We start from the raw sequence: 18,523 nt of genomic DNA on the forward strand, positions 1-18,523 counted from the left end.
TTTACTTACAAAGACTTGACTTTTGTATTTGAGTATTAAAAAATATTTTTTCGAATATCACACGATAATAAGAATAAATAAAAAAAATAATGCTCCAGTTTGTTTCTTAAACTTGCTGCCATTCGGTAATAGACCAAGAGGCAGCGCTGAAAAATCTCTTTAAATTTACTAAAGCTAGATTTTTCACGGTTGATTACTGTGAGTGTGTAGAGAAACATACTGCGGTCTATCAAGCGAAACGTAGAACAGGGGCTACTGAGAGGGTATCAAAGTTGCTTTCCTACGAAGGTAATTAAATCCATTTACTAAGGCTGAAAATCAGTACACACATTCTAAATTAAATATAAATAAAAGTTATTATAGTCGGTCAGCTGTATGACGGGACAGAGCCGGTCGGTCGGCCCCAATAGTCGATTGAGGAAATGAAGCATTTTGGCTCGCAATTTTTTCGTCCAGCATGGATTTACTTACTCTCAAACCAATTCAAGACCGAGAGAGGTGTTAGACAAGGATGCGTGTTGTCACCTGACTTATTTAACATTTATGGTGAACATGTCATGAGGATGGTTTTAGAAGGATGGGCCGGTGGAGTAACAGTAGCTGGTAAGAAAATCTCCAATTTAAGATTTTCTGATGACACTACACTTATAGCAGCAAATGAGCAAGAAATGTTTGATCTTCTGCGAAGAGTTGAGTACGAAAGCAATAGAGTTGGTCTGAAAATCAATAAAGCTAAGACAAAAATAATGGTGGTCGACAGATTTGACACTATTCAACTGACTAACATATTACAGGAATACCAGATAGTAAACACCTTTGTCTATCTCGGGTCTAGTATAACTAACGATGGTAACTGTGAAGCAGAAGTTCGGAGACGTATTGGTATGGCAAAAAATGCGATGAGTCGCCTAACTAAAGTTTGGAAAGACAGATCTATCTCTCAAAATATCAAGATGAGACTGGTGAATGCCCTTGTATTCTCAATATTTCTATACGGAGCAGAGACTTGGACTCTTCGCGCATGCGAGCGCCAAAAAATTGATGCTTTTGAGATGTGGTGCTGGAGAAGAATGCTGCGCATACCTTGGACAGCTCATAGGACAAACGTTTCCATTCTAAACCAACTCAATATTAAAAAAAGGCTGTCCACAATATGTCTGCAACGAATTCTGCAATTCTTTGGTCACGTAGTTCACAGAGGTGACGACAGTTTGGAGAGATTAATTGTTTCTGGAAACGTTCCGGGGAGAAGATCAAGAGGACGATCACCAACTAGATGGTCTGACCAAATAAAGCATTCAGCTGGAAACTCATTCTGCGCAGCTCTTAGAGCAGCTGAAGATAGAGACCAATGGATAAACATTGTTAGGAATATTGGAAGAAATCACGATCCTCAGTAATGGGGAAACGACAGGAGAGAGAGAGATGGATTTACTTGAAATTTTCACGGAAGGTAGGGAATAGTCCAAGGCTCATTTTCTATATCATGCCGCTATCATATGCTAAAACCTTGGGGGTGGTTGCCACCCCATCTTGGGCTGGGAATTTTTTATTACATTTTAGCCATGTAATTCGATGGAAAACGTGATTCTAAGAAAAACATTATTTTTTACATTTCCTTCGTAAAACTAATATTTTTCGAGTTATCCGCGCTTGAAAATAACAAGTCTTTCGACGAAAAAACCGAATTTTTTGAGAATACCTCAAAAAGTATTCTGTATATTTTTGGCGATAAAAAGTTTCTTCAAAAATGATTTTGTAGGATTTTTAAAGAGCTATAAGACTGTGTAAATTAAATTCCGTAAGATCCCTTAGTTTTTAATTGGGGCTGGTTTAAAGGGCTCGAATAAGGGGGTGTTTGCTGGTAAATAGAGGTTTTAAACAGCTATATCTGGCTAACTATTCACTGTAATGAAAATCTATGCACAGGGTAATTTTAGTAATTAAAAAAGCTACAATTTAGTAGTTTATAATTTTTTTCGTATCTTCAGTATTTTCGGAGATATTTTGAAGTAAAAGGTGAAAAATACCAAATTGCAAAAAATAAATTTTTCTTTAAACTCCAATTTCTCCAAAATTAGGCATTTTAAATAGGTCAGAATCCTTGAGTGTATTGATAATATAAATATAAAAGGAACTACAGAAAGGTGAAGACCAATTTTGAATTAGGAAGGTAGTTAGGGGGTTGTATTCACTGATTTTTTCGTAGAGAAAAGCAGGTACCGACATTTTTTTGACTATAAGTCGCTTAATTTTCATGCTAGAAACTTTTTATTATTTTTTTAAAGATCTAATTGTATACTTGAAAAAAGATTATTCAAGTTTTCCTCGAAAAATCCAAATTTTTCCCATTATTTGGCTTTGAATATTTCAAATTATGCATTTGACGAAAAAAGCTAACTTTTAACATGCCGTATCTCGGTTTGTGTTGGTCTTAAAGATATTATTGGAAAATAATTTGGTTTGTGTTACTAAAAGATACAATTTTGATATCTATTGTTTTTTTGATAAAATTCATATTTTTCGAGGTATTCTCAAAAAACCCTCTAAAAAAGTCGATTTTTTCGTCGAAAAACTGTTATTTTCAAGCGCGAATAACTCGAAAAATATTAGTTTTACGAAGAAAATGTAAAAAGCATTTTTTTCTTAGAATCACCTTTTCCATCGAACTGCATGGCTAAAATGTAATAAAAAATTCCCACCTCCGAGATGGGGTGGCAACCACCCCCAAGGTTTTAGCGTATGATAGCGGCATGATATAGAAAAGGATCCTTGGACTATTCCCTACCTTCTATGAAAATTTCAAGTAAATCCATACTGGACGAAAAAATTGCGAGCCAAAACGCTTCATTTCCGCAATCGACTATTGGGGCCGACCTACCGGCTCTGTCCCGTCATACAGCTGACCGACTATAATAACTTTTATTTATATTTAATTTAGAATGTGTGTACTGATTTTCAGCCTTAGTAAATGGATTTAATTACCTTCGTAGAAAAGCAACTTTGATACCCTCTCAGTAACCCCTGTTCTACGTTTCGCTTGACCGACCGCAGTATGTTTCTCTACACACTCACAGTAATCAACTGTAAAAAATCTAGCTTTAGTAAATTCAAAGAGATTTTTCAGCGCTGCCTCTCCGTCTATAATAGTCACTCGAGCCCTGCGGGGCTCTCTTGTCTATTGCCAGATAACTACTTTTCGAAAAATTGCCGCAATATTTTCAACTTATTCTCACTGATAATTTCCCGTTGTCAAGTAGCACGGCAGGTGCCCTTCGTTGTTGCGCAAATTTAAAATTAAATAAACATCCAGTGACATTAATCACATTTAATGTTTTACAACTTGTCAAAGTGAATACCATGAGCAGGTTTATCAAATATTCAGACGAAGGTATCAATAAAATATTAATTAAAATGATTTAAAAATACCGTTTTTTATGAAATAATCTTACCAAATTACACTCGAGCTCTTAAAATCACCGATTTATATTGCCCTCGTGACAATTTAACACAATTAAAACTGTCAAAATGTCACTCAGAATACAAATCGTTAATTCTAGAGCCCATCTGTAATTACAAGTGATTATTTCATTCATATAGACAATAGAAACCTACAAAAACAAAAATTGTAGCGGTTATTTCATTCATAGAGACTTTCACCAATAAAATCTTACTAAAATAAAAATTTCAGCGATTATTTCATTGAGCAGAAAAACACCATGAGCAAGTCTAGCAAATATTCAGGTGAAGATATCAATTAAATATTAGTTAAAAGGATTGAAAAGATACAGTTTTATTCATGAAATAATTTTATCGAATTACACTCGAGCTCTTAAAAATTACCGATTTGTATTGCCTTCGTGGCAACTTGACATAATTAAAATTAATGTTGTTCTGAAGCTATTTCCTTGTGGCATTTTTATGATTAACTATTTATATGGGACATAAGCCACAATTAAATTGAATAAATAATGTTATTAACGTTTCACCCAAATCGGGTGTCGTTGTCAAAATACAAAATATGTAGTACAGTGGAACCTCGATAAGTCGGCCCCCGATAACCCGGAAGTCCGGCTAACCCGGACCGATTTTCATCAGACAAACATTTTAACAATAAAAATGTATGTATTATGTTAAAACATTTTATCTGTAGCCTCTTCTGGAATGTCTTAAAAATATCGAGTTTCATTGATAAAACTTCGCTTCGACCATCGTTAATATTTGAGAGATAATGGGTATTTGTGTAATTTGAACTATACGATAGTAAAAATGACTCATGGCACACGGCGGCGGCGGCAGAGCGATGTTAATTATCTGGGGCTATCGCAAACAACAGACACCTGTTATTCCTTTATTTATTTCCAACTGCTTTTAAAAAATACAATGAAAGAGCCACTGTTCTTAAATAACATAACATTGTTCCGATGGCAGACGAAATTGACACAACCGAAACTGACTGAGTTTTTTTACCTAGAAATGAACAATACTCTATACTGTCTATCTATACTATACTCTATAAAACTATAGGTAAGTTAGATGTGTACTGTGCATATATATTTCATGTTAATTTAATTATAACGGACTTTATCTATAAGTATACCGTATTTTATTAATTTTTACCATGCTTTCCGGCTAACCCGGATTTTCGATAACCCGGATCGGCCGCGGTCCCGATTAATCCGATTTATCGAGGTTCCACTGTACTAAATTAAACAAAAATGTTGTTGCTAAGTAGAAAAATTCTTCTAATAATTTATTTAATCTGACTCATTTATATTGGCAATTCAGACGTATGTACATTATGCATTTTAAAGTAAAAGACTTTAAAATGATATCGCCAATAATTATGAGTTGCGATCCTGGGACGACTTTACTAAAAGATAGTTCATTCGATTACATGAAATCAATCCCAACTCAAGAATATCCGTCACAAAAAAATCATAGCATGTGATCTGTCTTTAAAAAGACAACCAAATGCAACGATGACAGTAAAATTCTCGCGTTAGAGATTCCATAGTAAATCACGAGGTAAAACCAGGAAAAAACCTCGTGATACTATCCCGACATTTTAAGTATTTGGTCTTACATTTAATTTACTTAAAAAAAAAACGATCAAGAAGAGAGAATAAAATTTACAATGGAAAAGGAATAAACTGCTCGTCAAAAGTTAGCGATATAGAAAATTCTGCTGATTTTCATAGTTGATTTTTTCGCGAACAGACGGATTCCACTATTTTTTTTTTATTTTAGCTTTTTCTTTAGTATTTACACAGTTGTGCAAAGGTTTACTAAAACTTATTTTTTGTACTTATACCGGGTGGAAGAAAAAAATATGTTTTTCTTGTGTTAAGTTTGAGACACCCTGTAGGGAGAACGAGGTACAAATGTGAGTATACATCAGAATAATATTGTGTCAAGGTGTCTCAAACTTTTGTTTCGGTTAAAACACATGTTAAATTACAAAACCGTCTATTTTTTTATTTCTAAAGATATTAGAGACATTCAAAAAACAAAATGTTCACAAAACATAAGACTTCAATACGATTTCGATATATACTCCCATTTGTACCTCGTCCTCCCTACAGGGCGTCTCAAACTTAACATAAAAAAAATATTTCTTTTCTTGTTCTAACGAAAATTCATGTTTAGAAGAAAAACAATTGTTAACATCTGTTTTATTAAAAAATGATTATCCTTTATCGTTTATAAATAAGGAATTGTCAAGATTGGATCGAATGGAACAGAACAACTTAGAACATTATCCTACAACATTCACAAGAAATAATATGAGGAAAATATCAATACCATATATAAAAGGACTATCCGAGAAACTTAAAACAATAGGAAATAAATTCAACATTTCAACAACATTCAAAACAACAAACACATTGAGATCTATTCTATCTAAAACTAAACCTAACAATGAACAAGAAGGAACACAGAATTGCATTTATAAAATACCTTGTGAATGCGAACAATTTTATTTAGGTGAAACATCAAGACCATTAAACGTTAGAATAAGTGAACATCAGTCTTATATTAAAAATAGAGAATTTGATAGATCTTAAATATGTCAACACGCATGGGATAATGAACATAAAGTTCAGTGGAGAGATTCAAGTATAGTCCTGAAAGAATCAGATAGTAAAAAGAGAAAAATCAAAGAAGCGGCTCTAATTATGCTAAATGAAACCAATTGTGTCGCAAATTCCTCGGTAGAATGCAGTAGGATGTGGTTACCCATACTGAAAGAGGAAGTCAATAGAAAGAAAATACCACGATTAGTAAGTCAATAACATCTCGAGTTAGTACATATTTTATATGTTGGTATTACTTATTGTATATCTATGTATTATTAATATTATTTATAATTTAAACATATTAAGGTCAGAATTTGGTATTAGTTTTTGAAAGTAAATTAAATGTAAGACCAAATACTTACGATGTCGGGATAGTATCACGAGGTTTTTTTCCTGGTTTTCCCTCGTGATTTACTATGGAATCTCTAACGCGAGAATTTTAGTGTCATCGTTGCATTTCGTTGTCTTTTTAAAGACAGATCACATACTATGATTTTTTTGTGACGGATATTCTTGAGTTGGGATTGATTTCATGTAATCGAATGAACTGTATTTTAGTAAAGTCGTCCCAGGAACGCAACTCATAAATATTGGCGATATCATTTTAAAGTCTTCTACTTTAAAATGTATAATATACGTCTGAGTTGCCATTATAAATGAGTCAGATTAAATAAATTATTAGAAGAATTTTTTTACTTAGCAACAAAATTTTTGTTTAATTTAGTAGTAAACTTACGTGCATAGAAATCGGCCCACCTAAAAATTTGGTCAAATTTGAAGTCTAGTATTTCCTTAACCTGTTGGCCGATTTAAGTGATTTTTTTAATATATTATAGCCTTATTCTTCAACAATATCGCTGTAATAATATTATTGCTAAACAGGTAAGTGTTATTTTATACCGGGTGTAACAATGATAGTGTGTTTTTTCCTCAAAGTTCGGAACACCCTGTGGAATATTCTAGCGACTATAAAATATTCAAATTAAAACTAAACTATAGCCTTAGGCTTTCTTAACATTTTGCTTTTTGATTCATTCTCTTATGTTGGATAATAAAAATGTTAGGTATTTTAACAACTAGCAACGTTCTTCATCAATACAGGGTGTTTCTAAATAAGTGCGACAAACTTTAAGGGGAAATTCTGCATGAAAAATAATTACCGTTTAATTTATAAACATATGTCCGCAAATGCTTCGTTTTCGAGATACGGGATGTTGATTTTTTTTTACAAACTGACGATTTATTTACTGCTCTAAAACCGGTTGAGATATGCAAATAAAATTTGGTGGGTTTTAAGAGGTAGTTATTGCGCATATTTGACATGCAATTAAGAATTTTATATTCACCATTGGCGTGCATACGGGTCATATTACCCAGTCATATTACCCGTATGCACGCCAATGGTGAATATAAAATTCTTAACTGTATGCCAAAAAATGCGGAATAATTACCTCTTAAAACCTACGCAATTTCATTTGTATATCTCATGCGGTTTTGGAGCAATAAATAAATCGTCAGATTGTACGAACAAATTCAACATCCCGTATTTCTGAAACGAAGCATTTGCAAACATATGATTATAAACCTAACGGTCATTATTTTTTCATGCAGAATTACCCCTTAAAGTTTGTCGCACTTATTTAGAAATACCCTGTATTGATGAAGAACGTTGCTAGTTGTTAAAATACCTAACTTTTTTATTATCCAACATAAGCGAATGAATCAAAAAGCAAAATGTTAAGAAAGCCTAAGGCTACAGTTGAGTTTTAATTTAATTTAAATATTTTATATACGCTAGAATATTCCACAGGGTGTCCCGAACTTTGAGGAAAAAACACACTATCATTGATACACCCGGTATAAAATAACACTTACCTGTTTAGCAATAATATTATTACAGCGATATTCTTGAAAAATAAGGCTATAACATATTAAAAAAATTACTTAAATCGGCCAACAGGTTTAGGAAATACGAGACTTCACAAATTACCAAATTTTTAGGTGGGCCGATTTCTAAGCACGTAAGTTTATTTTGTATTTTGACAACGACACCCGATTTGGACGTCGAAACGTTAATAACATTATTTTTTCAATTTAATTGTTGCTTATCTCCCATATAAATAGTTAATTAAAATTAAAACTATGAATACAGTTGTTCAGAGCTGCAGACAACAAAGTTAAGATTGCTGTGATGGTAGCAAACCTCCGATAGGAGACGGTACTGCAAGAAGAAGAAAACTATGAAAGTGCCACCCGGGATAGAAATCGGTAATTTTAGAGCGCTTGTGTAATTACACATGATAATCAATACAAGCTATAATTACTATGTACAAATCAATTGAAATAGAAATTGAAAACTATTTTTTTACTACTGATGCTAATATCTATTTTTAATTTTATTCTAGGTAGAAAATGAATGTGGCGAAATTCCAACTGTGATTGTACAAAATAAAATTGATCTATTAGATCAAAGTGTTGTCAATCCGTAAGTACTTTAATGATTTATTTTTAAATGTAATTATGTAGGTATCTATTATTGGAGCATGTGACAGTTATTACGCATCCTACGCTTAATGCACCTTTCTACTTTAAGAGCGTAGGCGCAAAATTTCGGGCCAATGTTTTTTAAATTCATTCATTTCTTCAAATCCTGAAAAAACTGATAAATATTTTTGAAAACTTTAAACGCAGAATGAAAGATTTCATTATTACTGCGGGCCGAAAATCCCTTAGAATAAACAAAAAGTTTCTTTTGAATGACACATTTGAAATTAAAAATCACGCTCAAGTTTCTCGTTTTTTTTTTCATCCCTGTAACTTATTAAAATAAACATTCTAGAAGTTTTTAGGGCTCTTTCATTCCGCGTTTAAATTTTTTTAAAATATTTATTAGTTTTTTCAGGATTCGAAAAAAATTAATGCATTTAAAAAGGATTTACCCGAAATTTGGCTTACGCTCTTAGAGTATAGGCGCAAAATTTCCGGCCAATGGTTTTTAAATACGTTCATTTTTTTTTCGAATTCTGAAAAAGCTAATAAATATTTTTTCCGCAAATCGCCAGGAAATTTTGACATTCCTGTCAAAATTTCTTGAAGAAAAAGTCAGGACTTCCTTACTGTAAGGAAATGTCATTTCCTTACTGTAAGGAAATGATATTTCCGTACAGTTGTTAGTGTTCTACATAAATGATAGAAAACGTTTCCATAGTAACCCAAGTAATTTTATTAGGAATTTCAAAGCACCATTTATTTGGGAATAAAATTATCGCGTTTTTTTTTAAATCAATCAATATCTGTCGAATTTTAAACGATTTGCGGAAAAATAGTATGTTTACCTCGTAGGAAAAGCCACATTCCTGGACTCTGTGTTGCTAAGTCTCGGCTTGCGCCTCGACTTAGCAATCTTCACAGTCGTCCAGGAATGTTAAGCTTTTCCTACCCGGTAAACAATGTACTATTGAATATTTTAAACGCAGAATAGAATATTACATTATTACCGAGTGCCGAAAGTCCCTGATAACTTATATAATGTTTATTTTAATAAGTTACAGGGGTGAAAAACAAAAAGAAAAAATATATAATTAACTATTCTAATTGGGAAATAACATCGGATGTCGAAACGTTAATAAATTTTTTTTCAAGTTAAATTGTGGCTTATTTCATTTCCCAATTAGAATAGTTAATTACAAAAATGCCACAAAGAAATAGCTTCAGAACAATAAGAAAAAATTTACTGTGATTTTTGTGTAATAATGTAATATTTTATTCAGCGTTTTAGTTTTTCAAAAATGTATATTAGTTTTTTCAGGATTTGAAAAAAATTAATGCATTTAAAAACCATTAGCCCGAAATTTTGCGCCTACGCTCTTGAGCAATATATTGTTTATTCCAAATTATGTTGTGTTTAAAATCATCATTAACAAGTTAAAAAAAAAGAGTTAGTGTCAATAGAAGGAACTAATTGAAAATGAAATATCTAATAACGGAAATAGAATAAAATGAAGATTTATTGACAAAACAAATTAGACCCATTTTAAAATATTTGATATGGCCAAAAATAAAAATTAGCACTTTTATCACAACCTGACTTACAAAACAAATAAAAACAGCCACAGTCATTAGTGTTACCAGAGTATAACATAGATGTAGTAGGTACACTATCAGATTTTCTTCTACTTTTATTCGACACTAAACTTTATACCAATCTTCTTCTTTAAATTCTAATACTATCGAAAATTGGAAATCATTTTGGCAATTATAATTTTGTTTGTTATCTCTCTCTTGTCGTTTCCCCATTACCGAGGATCGTGATTTCTTCCAATATTCCTAACAATGTTTCTCCATTGGTCTCTATCTTCAGCTGCTCTAAGAGCTTCGCAGAATGAATTTCCAGGTGAATTCTTAATTTGGTCGGACCATCTAGTTGGTGATCGTCCTCTTGATCTTCTCCCCGGAACGTTTCCAGAAATAATTAATCTCTCCAAACTGTCGTCACCTCTGCGAACCACGTGACCAAAGAATTGCAGAATTCGTTGCAGACATATTGTGGACAGCCTATTTTTAATATTGAGTTGGTTTAGAATGGAAACGTTTGTCCTATGAGCTGTCCATGGTATGCGCAGCATTCTTCTCCAGCACCACATCTCAAAGGCATTAATTTTTTGGCGCTCGCATGCGCGAAGAGTCCAAGTCTCGGCTCCGTATAGAAATATTGAGAATACAAGGGCATTCACTAGTCTCATCTTGATATTTTGAGAGATAGATCTGTCTTTCCAAACTTTAGTTAGGCGACTCATCGCATTTTTTGCCATACCAATACGTCTCCGAACTTCTGCTTTACAGTTGCCATCGTTAGTTATACTAGACCCGAGATAGACAAAGGTGTTTACTATCTGGTATTCCTGTAACATGTTAGTCAGTTGAATAGTGTCGAATCTGTCGACCACCATTATTTTTGTCTTAACTTTATTGATTTTCAGATCAACTTTATTGCTTTCGTGCTCAACTCTTCGCAGAAGATCAAACATTTCTTGCTCATTTGCTGCTATAAGTGTAGTGTCATCAGCAAATCTCAAATTGGAGATTTTCCTACCGGCTACTGTTACTCCACCGGCCCATCCTTCTAAAACCATCCTCATGACATGTTCACCATAAATGTTAAATAAGTCAGGTGACAACACGCATCCTTGTCTAACACCTCTCTCGGTCTTGAATTGGTTTGAGAACTTCTGATCTAGTCGTACTGTCGCTATATTAGACTGGTACAGATTTTTAATAAGTGTCACCAGGTGCATTGGTGCGCCCATTTCTATTAAAATTGACCACAGATTTATCCAGCTTACACAATCAAATGCCTTTTGGTAGTCAACGAAGCATATAATCATAGGTACTTGAAATTCTCTAGACTTTTCAATAAGTTGTCTCAGGTTCAGGATTTGTTCCCTTGTACCTTTACCCTTTACAAATCCCGCTTGTTCCTGAGGTATTTGGTAATGTAGATAGGTTTTTAATCTGTTTTTGATGATATGCAAAAAGATTTTACTAGCATGTGTTATTAGTGACAGCGTGCGGTAGTTTTCACATCTGGTAGTAGTTCCTTTTTTGTGTAGCGGGATATAAATTGAGGTGTACCAATCAGATGGCCATTTTCCTGAATTCCAAACAGCGACACAGATAGAATGGATGATATGTATTCCTTTGTCACCTAGTAATTGTAGTATTTCACATGGTATTGAATCAATGCCTGGGGATTTATTTCTCTTTAGTGATTTAATTGCATCTTCAGCGAGTAAGACAGTAGGTTCTCTAGGGTAGTCAGAGGGTCACTGATGTTCTGCTGATACCTCGTTATTTTGATTTAGCTGTTCTGCTGATACCTCGTTATTTTGATTTAGCTCGTCACAGTAGTTTCGCCATGTTTCCAATATTTCGTCAGTATCGGTCTTTAGATTACCTTCCTTATCTATTACAGACAACGTTTGTTTGTTATGCGTCTAAAAATTTCAATACAACTACAGCCAATCCATTCACGGAGATTGTGTATCGTCTATTCGTAATTTTACGTCTATATTTTGCCCTGCATTATTTAATACAAATAACACGTCGGTCAATAAGGCTCGGCGCAAATTGAACCTAAGCGAGACACAACCTGCGCCGGCGGGACGGGTGACCCGTGCATTTATTTTTCTAGCGCACCGCATATTGAACACAAGCCAACCCAATCGTTGGCCATCGACGTGGCGAATAGAGACGGGCAAAATCAATGCGGACATGTAACGGTTACTTTTGATACCGGTTCTAAGTGGTACTGAGTACAAATAGTGATTACAAAATACTGATGTATCTGATCCTTGTACTGAATTGATTAGGCAACTTAAAATCGGTATTTCCGTACTTGTAACTATTAACGTTTTAAAAATATCTTACACGTCCCTAGTAGTAGTAGCGGTATGACTTTCGAAAACATCGAATTTGATCATAAGCGGGTGCATAAAAAGATATCTTACACTCAGTATTTTATTTCTGCACATAATACCTACATATTTAAAATAATCTCTCCCCTACTGCTCGGTCATAACTCATATTCCTCAATTTACTGCTCGGACCACAATAATTTACAATTACTGCAGGATCGCAATCATTTACAATTACTGCAGGTCATAATTCATAATCCCTCCGCTACTGATCGGTCATAAAAAATAACACTATCTGAATATTTCGTTTTTAATTTTTAAGCGTAAACAAAATTGATGTAATAAACAAAACTGTAATATTCCGACAAGTTGAATTTGAGGGTAATACGATATTTTTATCGATCACGGTTTTAAGTAACATGAATCATTTTTCACCTTATTTTTCTAATAATGTGATTTTGTAAAGGCATAATTTTGATTATTAATTTCGTATCGCGGCTTATTTTGTCTACCAAAAGTTATCAGAATTTAATGACAAAGACAACGCAGTTTTTACTCGGGGTGTTGACTATGCTAATACATTTATTTATCATAATAAATTGTACTTAGGTACCATCCGTATTGATTTCAGATACTTCCATCTCGCAAACAAAAACACGTAAAAATAAACATCTGGCGGTGAGTCACGCGTCCCACGGCCCAAGAAAACTGTACGCCGATGACAAACGTTCCCAAGCGAGACCTGCGAACGCATGAACTGATAGTAGGATCCGCAATACAGTCTACGCAGTTCGTCGACGCAGGTTGTGTCTCGGTTAGGTTCAATTTGCGCCGGGCCTTAGGCAAATTGAACCTAAGCGAGACACAACCTGCGCCGGCGAGACGGGTGACCCGTGCATTTATTTTTCAAGCGGACCGCATATTGAACACAACCTAACCCAACCGTTGGCTGTCGGTGTTAAAAATAGAGACGGGCAAAATCAGTGCGGACGTGTAACGGTTACTTTTGATACCGGTTCTCAGTGGTATTGAATACAAATACTGATTACAAAATACTTATGTTTCTGATCCTTGTATTGAATTGAGTAGACAACTTTAAATCGGTATTTCCGTACTTGTAACTCGTAACGTTTTAAATATCTTACACGTCCCTAGTACTCGTAACGGTATGACTTTCGAAAACATCGAATTTGATCATAAGCGGGTGCATAAAATATATCTTACACTGAGTATTTTATTTCTGCACATACATAAGACCTACATATTTAAAATAATCTCAGAGTTATGTAATAATCCCTCCGCTACTGATGGGTCATAAAAAATAACACTATTTTCATATTTCGTTTTTAATTTTTAAGCATAAACAAAAATGTAATATGCCGATAAGTTGAATTTGAGGGTAATACGATATTTTTATCGATCACGGTTTTAAGTAACATGAATCATTTTTCATTGATAATCTGTAGATTTAAGGAATAATTATTATATACAATTTTTATACCTATAGAAAGGTGAATACGCCATCATTATTTGTGACATCCTATTTAATTTTAAAGAAACCTTATTTATCTAATAATGTGTTATTGTAGAGGCATAACTTTGATCAATAATTTCGTATCGCCGTTTATTTAGTCTACTAGTAATAAAGTTATCGTAATTTAATGACAAAGACAAAGCAGTTTTCACTCGGGGTTTTGACTCTGCTAATATTTTTATTTATGACAATAAATTGTACTTAGGTACCATTCGTATTCATTTCATTTCCTATTTTCTCCCATACGTCGTGTTTCCACGGGTATATCCCGAACGAGTTCAATTAGCTTCGATACGTCCATCTCGCAAACGAAAACAAGTAAAAATAAACATCTGGCGGTGAGTCACGCGTCCCACGACCCAAGAAAACTGCACGCCGATGACAAACGTTCCCAAGTGAGACCTGCGAGCGCAAGCACTGATCGCAGTTTAGGTCCAATTTGCGGTGCCTCGCTTCTAAGCGTGCTTCACAAAACTGTCCACGCAGTTCGCCGGTGCAGGTTGTGTCTCGCTTAGGATCAATTTGCGCCGGGGCTTAGTCCCGTGCCTAACTAGTAAAAACAACAGTTTTTTGCAAAAATTATTATTTATTCATCAAAATGATCTCCTTTAGCGGCGATACAATCATCCCAATGCTTTTCTTATTTTTCAATTCCGCCCTTGTAAAATGATTCATCTTCGCCTTCAAAATAGACTTCAGTTTCGGCGATTACTTCCTCATGGGAGCGATAAATCTTGCAACGGAGTATCTTTTTAAGATCGGAAAAAGTGGCAGTCGCTGGGGCCAGATCTGGACTACACGGTGGCTGTTTTAAGCAATTCAAAGCCCAATTCATGCATTGTTGTCATCGTTTTCAGCGACCCATGACACGGTGAATTGTCTTAGTGAAAAAACAATTTTTTCTTCAACAAATGAGGCCTCTTCTTTGCAATTTCGCTCTTCAAATGCTCCAATAAGCCAATATAGTAGCCGTTGTTGATTGATTCTCCATGTTTCAAGTAGTCAATGAAAATAATTTCTTGTGAGTCCTAAAATACAGAGACCATAACCTTGCCCATAGGTTTGTTGCGTCTTTGGTCGCTTTGGGCGTCTTTCTCCGGGTGTTAGCCACTCAGATGACAGCCGATTCGATTCCGGAGTGAAGCAATTCATGTTTCATCCATTGTGATTATACCGACACGCAAAAACTCTGACTTATTCTGGTTAAATATGTCCAAGCAGCGCCGAGATTCATCAACTAGTTGTTGTTTTTGTTCTGGTGTAAGAACACGCGGCACCCATTTGTAAAACGGCTTTCTCATAATTATGTAAATGTTTATATATAACAGTGAAAACTCCGCCCTTTGATAACTTTAGAGTGGCAGCATCTCATGCAACTTCACTGAGATTTTCCATAATAATTTTCAGTATTTTTTCTATGGTTTCGGGAATGCTTGCAACTTTTGGCCTTCCGGAGCGCTCATTATCATTGGTGCTAGCAGCTCAGCATCATTTAAAATAACATACATGTAAAATCAGAGGTTGGTGTTAATTTTAAGAGTAAACTGAATGTAAGAACAAATATTTACCATGTCGAGATAGTATCATGAGGTTTTTCCTAGTTTTTCCTAGATTTCCTAGATTTTCCTAGATTTACTAAGGAATCACTAACACGAGAATTTTACTATCACCATTGCATGTCGTTGTCTTTTTAAAGACAAATCACATGCTATGATTTTTGTGACGGTATTCTTAAGTTAAAGTTGATTTCATGTAAAATCGAATGAACTATCTGTCAATAAAGTCGTCCCAGGAACGCAACTCATAAATATTGGCATCATTTTAAAGTCGTCTACTTTAAAATGTATAATATATGTCTGAATTGCCGATATGAATAAGTTAGATTAAATTAAATTATCGAAGAATTTTTTTACTAAACAACATAAATAAAATTTATTTAAATAAAATAAAAATTCCATTTTTATTTAGTTGCAATGCGAAGGCAAAACCGTATTATTTTTCACTTAAAACAGGGAGCGCAGACCAGCACTCTAAATCGACGATTTTCGACTCTCTTTGGAGTCATCATCAGAGATGCGTAGGCTTGCGGCTCTCTGCTCGAAGTGACAAAATTACGAAAGATTATCCCCGCATTGCAACTGACGTTTATGGAGTAGGTGACTAGCGCCATCTGGCAACTGAAAGGCAAAGTAAGTTTTCAACCTAATAGAAACATTAATAATATTGAAAAATATTAAAAATTTTACTAAAAGATTTTGAATTGAAAACTTATTGGTCCATTGCAAGCCAAATGGATGCTGAAACGAAGAAGACAAGAGGGAATTCAAAAGCTTGCAATTCACGACCCCGTCTGTTCAGCTGGTAAATTCCAACGGAAAATGGACCTAGTTACTCAAAGGAGTAAAGACCAATATAAAAATAAAATAAAAAATTCCATTTTTATTCAGTTGCAATGTGAATTCAAAACCGTATTATTTTTCACTTAGAACAGGGAGCGCAGAACAGCACTCTAAATCGACGATTTTCGACTCTATTTGGAGTCATCATCAGAGAGGCGTAATTCTGCTGCTCTCTGCTCGAAGTGACAAAATTACGAAAGATTATCCCCGCATTGCAACTGACGTTTATGGAGTAGGTGACTAGCGTCATCTGGCAACTGAAAGGCAAAGTAAGTTTTCAATCTAATAGAAACAATAATATTGAAAAATATTAAAAATATTACTAAATGATTTTTAATTGAATACTTATTGGTCCATTTCTGTGGTAACATCTCCATGGCTTCTAAAAATTGCAAGCCAAATGGATGCTGAAGCGAAGAAGACAAGAGGAAATTCAAAAACTTGCAATTCACGACCATGTCTGTTCAGCTGGTAAATTCCAACGGAAAATGGACCTAATTACTCAAAGGAGTAAAGACCAATATAAAAATAAAATAAAAATTCCATTTTCATTCAATTGAAATGCGAAGGCAGAACCGTATTATTTTTCACTTAGAAGAGGGAGCGCAGACCAGCACTCTAAATCGACTATTTTCGACTCTATTTGGAGTCATCATCAGAGAGGCGTAATTCTGCTGCTCTCTGCTCGAAGTGACAAAATTACGAAAGATTATCCCCGCATTGCATCTGACGTTTATGGAGTAGGTGACTAGCGTCATCTGAAAGGCAAAGTAAGTTTTCAACCTAATAGAAACATTAATAATATTAAAAAATATTAAAAATATTACATACTAAAAGATTTTTAATTGAAAACTTATTGGTCCATTTCCCTGGTAACACCTCCATGGCTTCTAAAAATTGCAAGCCAAATGGATGCTGAAGCGATTACATTTGGCCTGCAATTTTTAGAAGCCATGGAGGTGTTACCAGGGAAATGGACCAATAAGTTTTCAATTAAAAATCTTTTAGTAATATTTTTAATATTTTTCAATATTATTAATGTTTCTATTAGGTTGAAAACTTACTCTGCCTTTAAAATTTATTTAATTTATTAATATTTTTTATTTCGATAACGACTTCCAAAGTGGAAGTCAAAACGTCAATAAATTTCATTTTAAACTTAAATTGTGGCTTATTTCCCAATAAAATAGTAAATTAGATCATATGATTTTAAATATTTTGTTCATTATTTATTTAATGTAAACGTACATTTATCGTACTAAACAATTTTTTTTAATTTTCTGTCTGCTTTAGCCCTCTCTAAAATTTGATAACAGAACTCCGCTCATTTCCCAGCATATCCTTCTCTTAGTTTACGAACATATGTATTTTTATTAAATAAGTAAAACTGAATATTTTATTTATTTTCTTTTACTAATTTCAGCGAAGAAGCCGATCTTCTAGCACGTGCGTTAGGGTGCCGACTCATTCGTACATCAGTTAAAGAAGACATTAACGTAGCTGCTGTTTTTAGACATTTAGCGTCAAAGTGCCTTGCAGAACTTCGAGATCCTCGAGATGGTGATTATTTCACACCTACCACGACATTCCACGATACCCTCACTATCAGTAAGTGTAATATCGCATCCGCAATTTTACTCAAAAGACACTAGATTAAATTAACTGAAGGAAGGGTGTTATGGTTCATCATCATCAACCTGTACGCGTCCACTGCTGAACATAAGTCTCCCTCAGCTCTTTCCGTCTGTCTCTGTGTTCTGGGCTTGCATCCAGTTATAACAACACGCTTCAGATCGTCGGTTCATTTGGGCCTAGATTCCGTGCAGTGTAGATTTTTACATGTAGCACTCTACTGTAGCTATCTATTCTCGAAGGCGATAGTAGCTTTTGTTAGCATTCTATGCACGTATCGACAACGTTTCGGGAAGTTTCGGCAATATACTAGTCAAACTTAAAACATTTATGGAAATCTGGTGACATTTAGTATTTGATGTTTAAAACAGTAAAAACAGCTGTTACAGCGTTGCCACTTTTATGTAGTAAATCTATTGCATGTTTAGCTAAAATCTACTAAATCAAAAACTAAAATAGATTAAA

At 34.2% G+C, this 18,523-nt stretch overlaps 1 protein-coding gene across 1 annotated transcript in view; it reads left to right on the top strand.

Moving 5' to 3' along the window:
* LOC126878441 (ras-related protein Rab-23) overlaps positions 1 to 18,078 on the top strand; it is a 59,565-nt gene extending 41,487 nt beyond the window's left edge. Inside the window, exons 4-5 of the mRNA XM_050649417.1 lie at positions 8,486 to 8,565; positions 17,850 to 18,078. Of these exons, the coding sequence (XP_050505374.1) occupies positions 8,486 to 8,565; positions 17,850 to 18,078 (309 nt within the window). The remainder of the gene's footprint in view (positions 1 to 8,485; positions 8,566 to 17,849) is intronic.
* Positions 18,079 to 18,523: the final 445 nt, after the last annotated feature.

Source organism: Diabrotica virgifera, chromosome 4 (assembly GCF_917563875.1).
Source record: "Diabrotica virgifera virgifera chromosome 4, PGI_DIABVI_V3a".
In the NCBI taxonomy this organism is placed as follows: Eukaryota; Metazoa; Arthropoda; class Insecta; order Coleoptera; family Chrysomelidae; genus Diabrotica; species Diabrotica virgifera.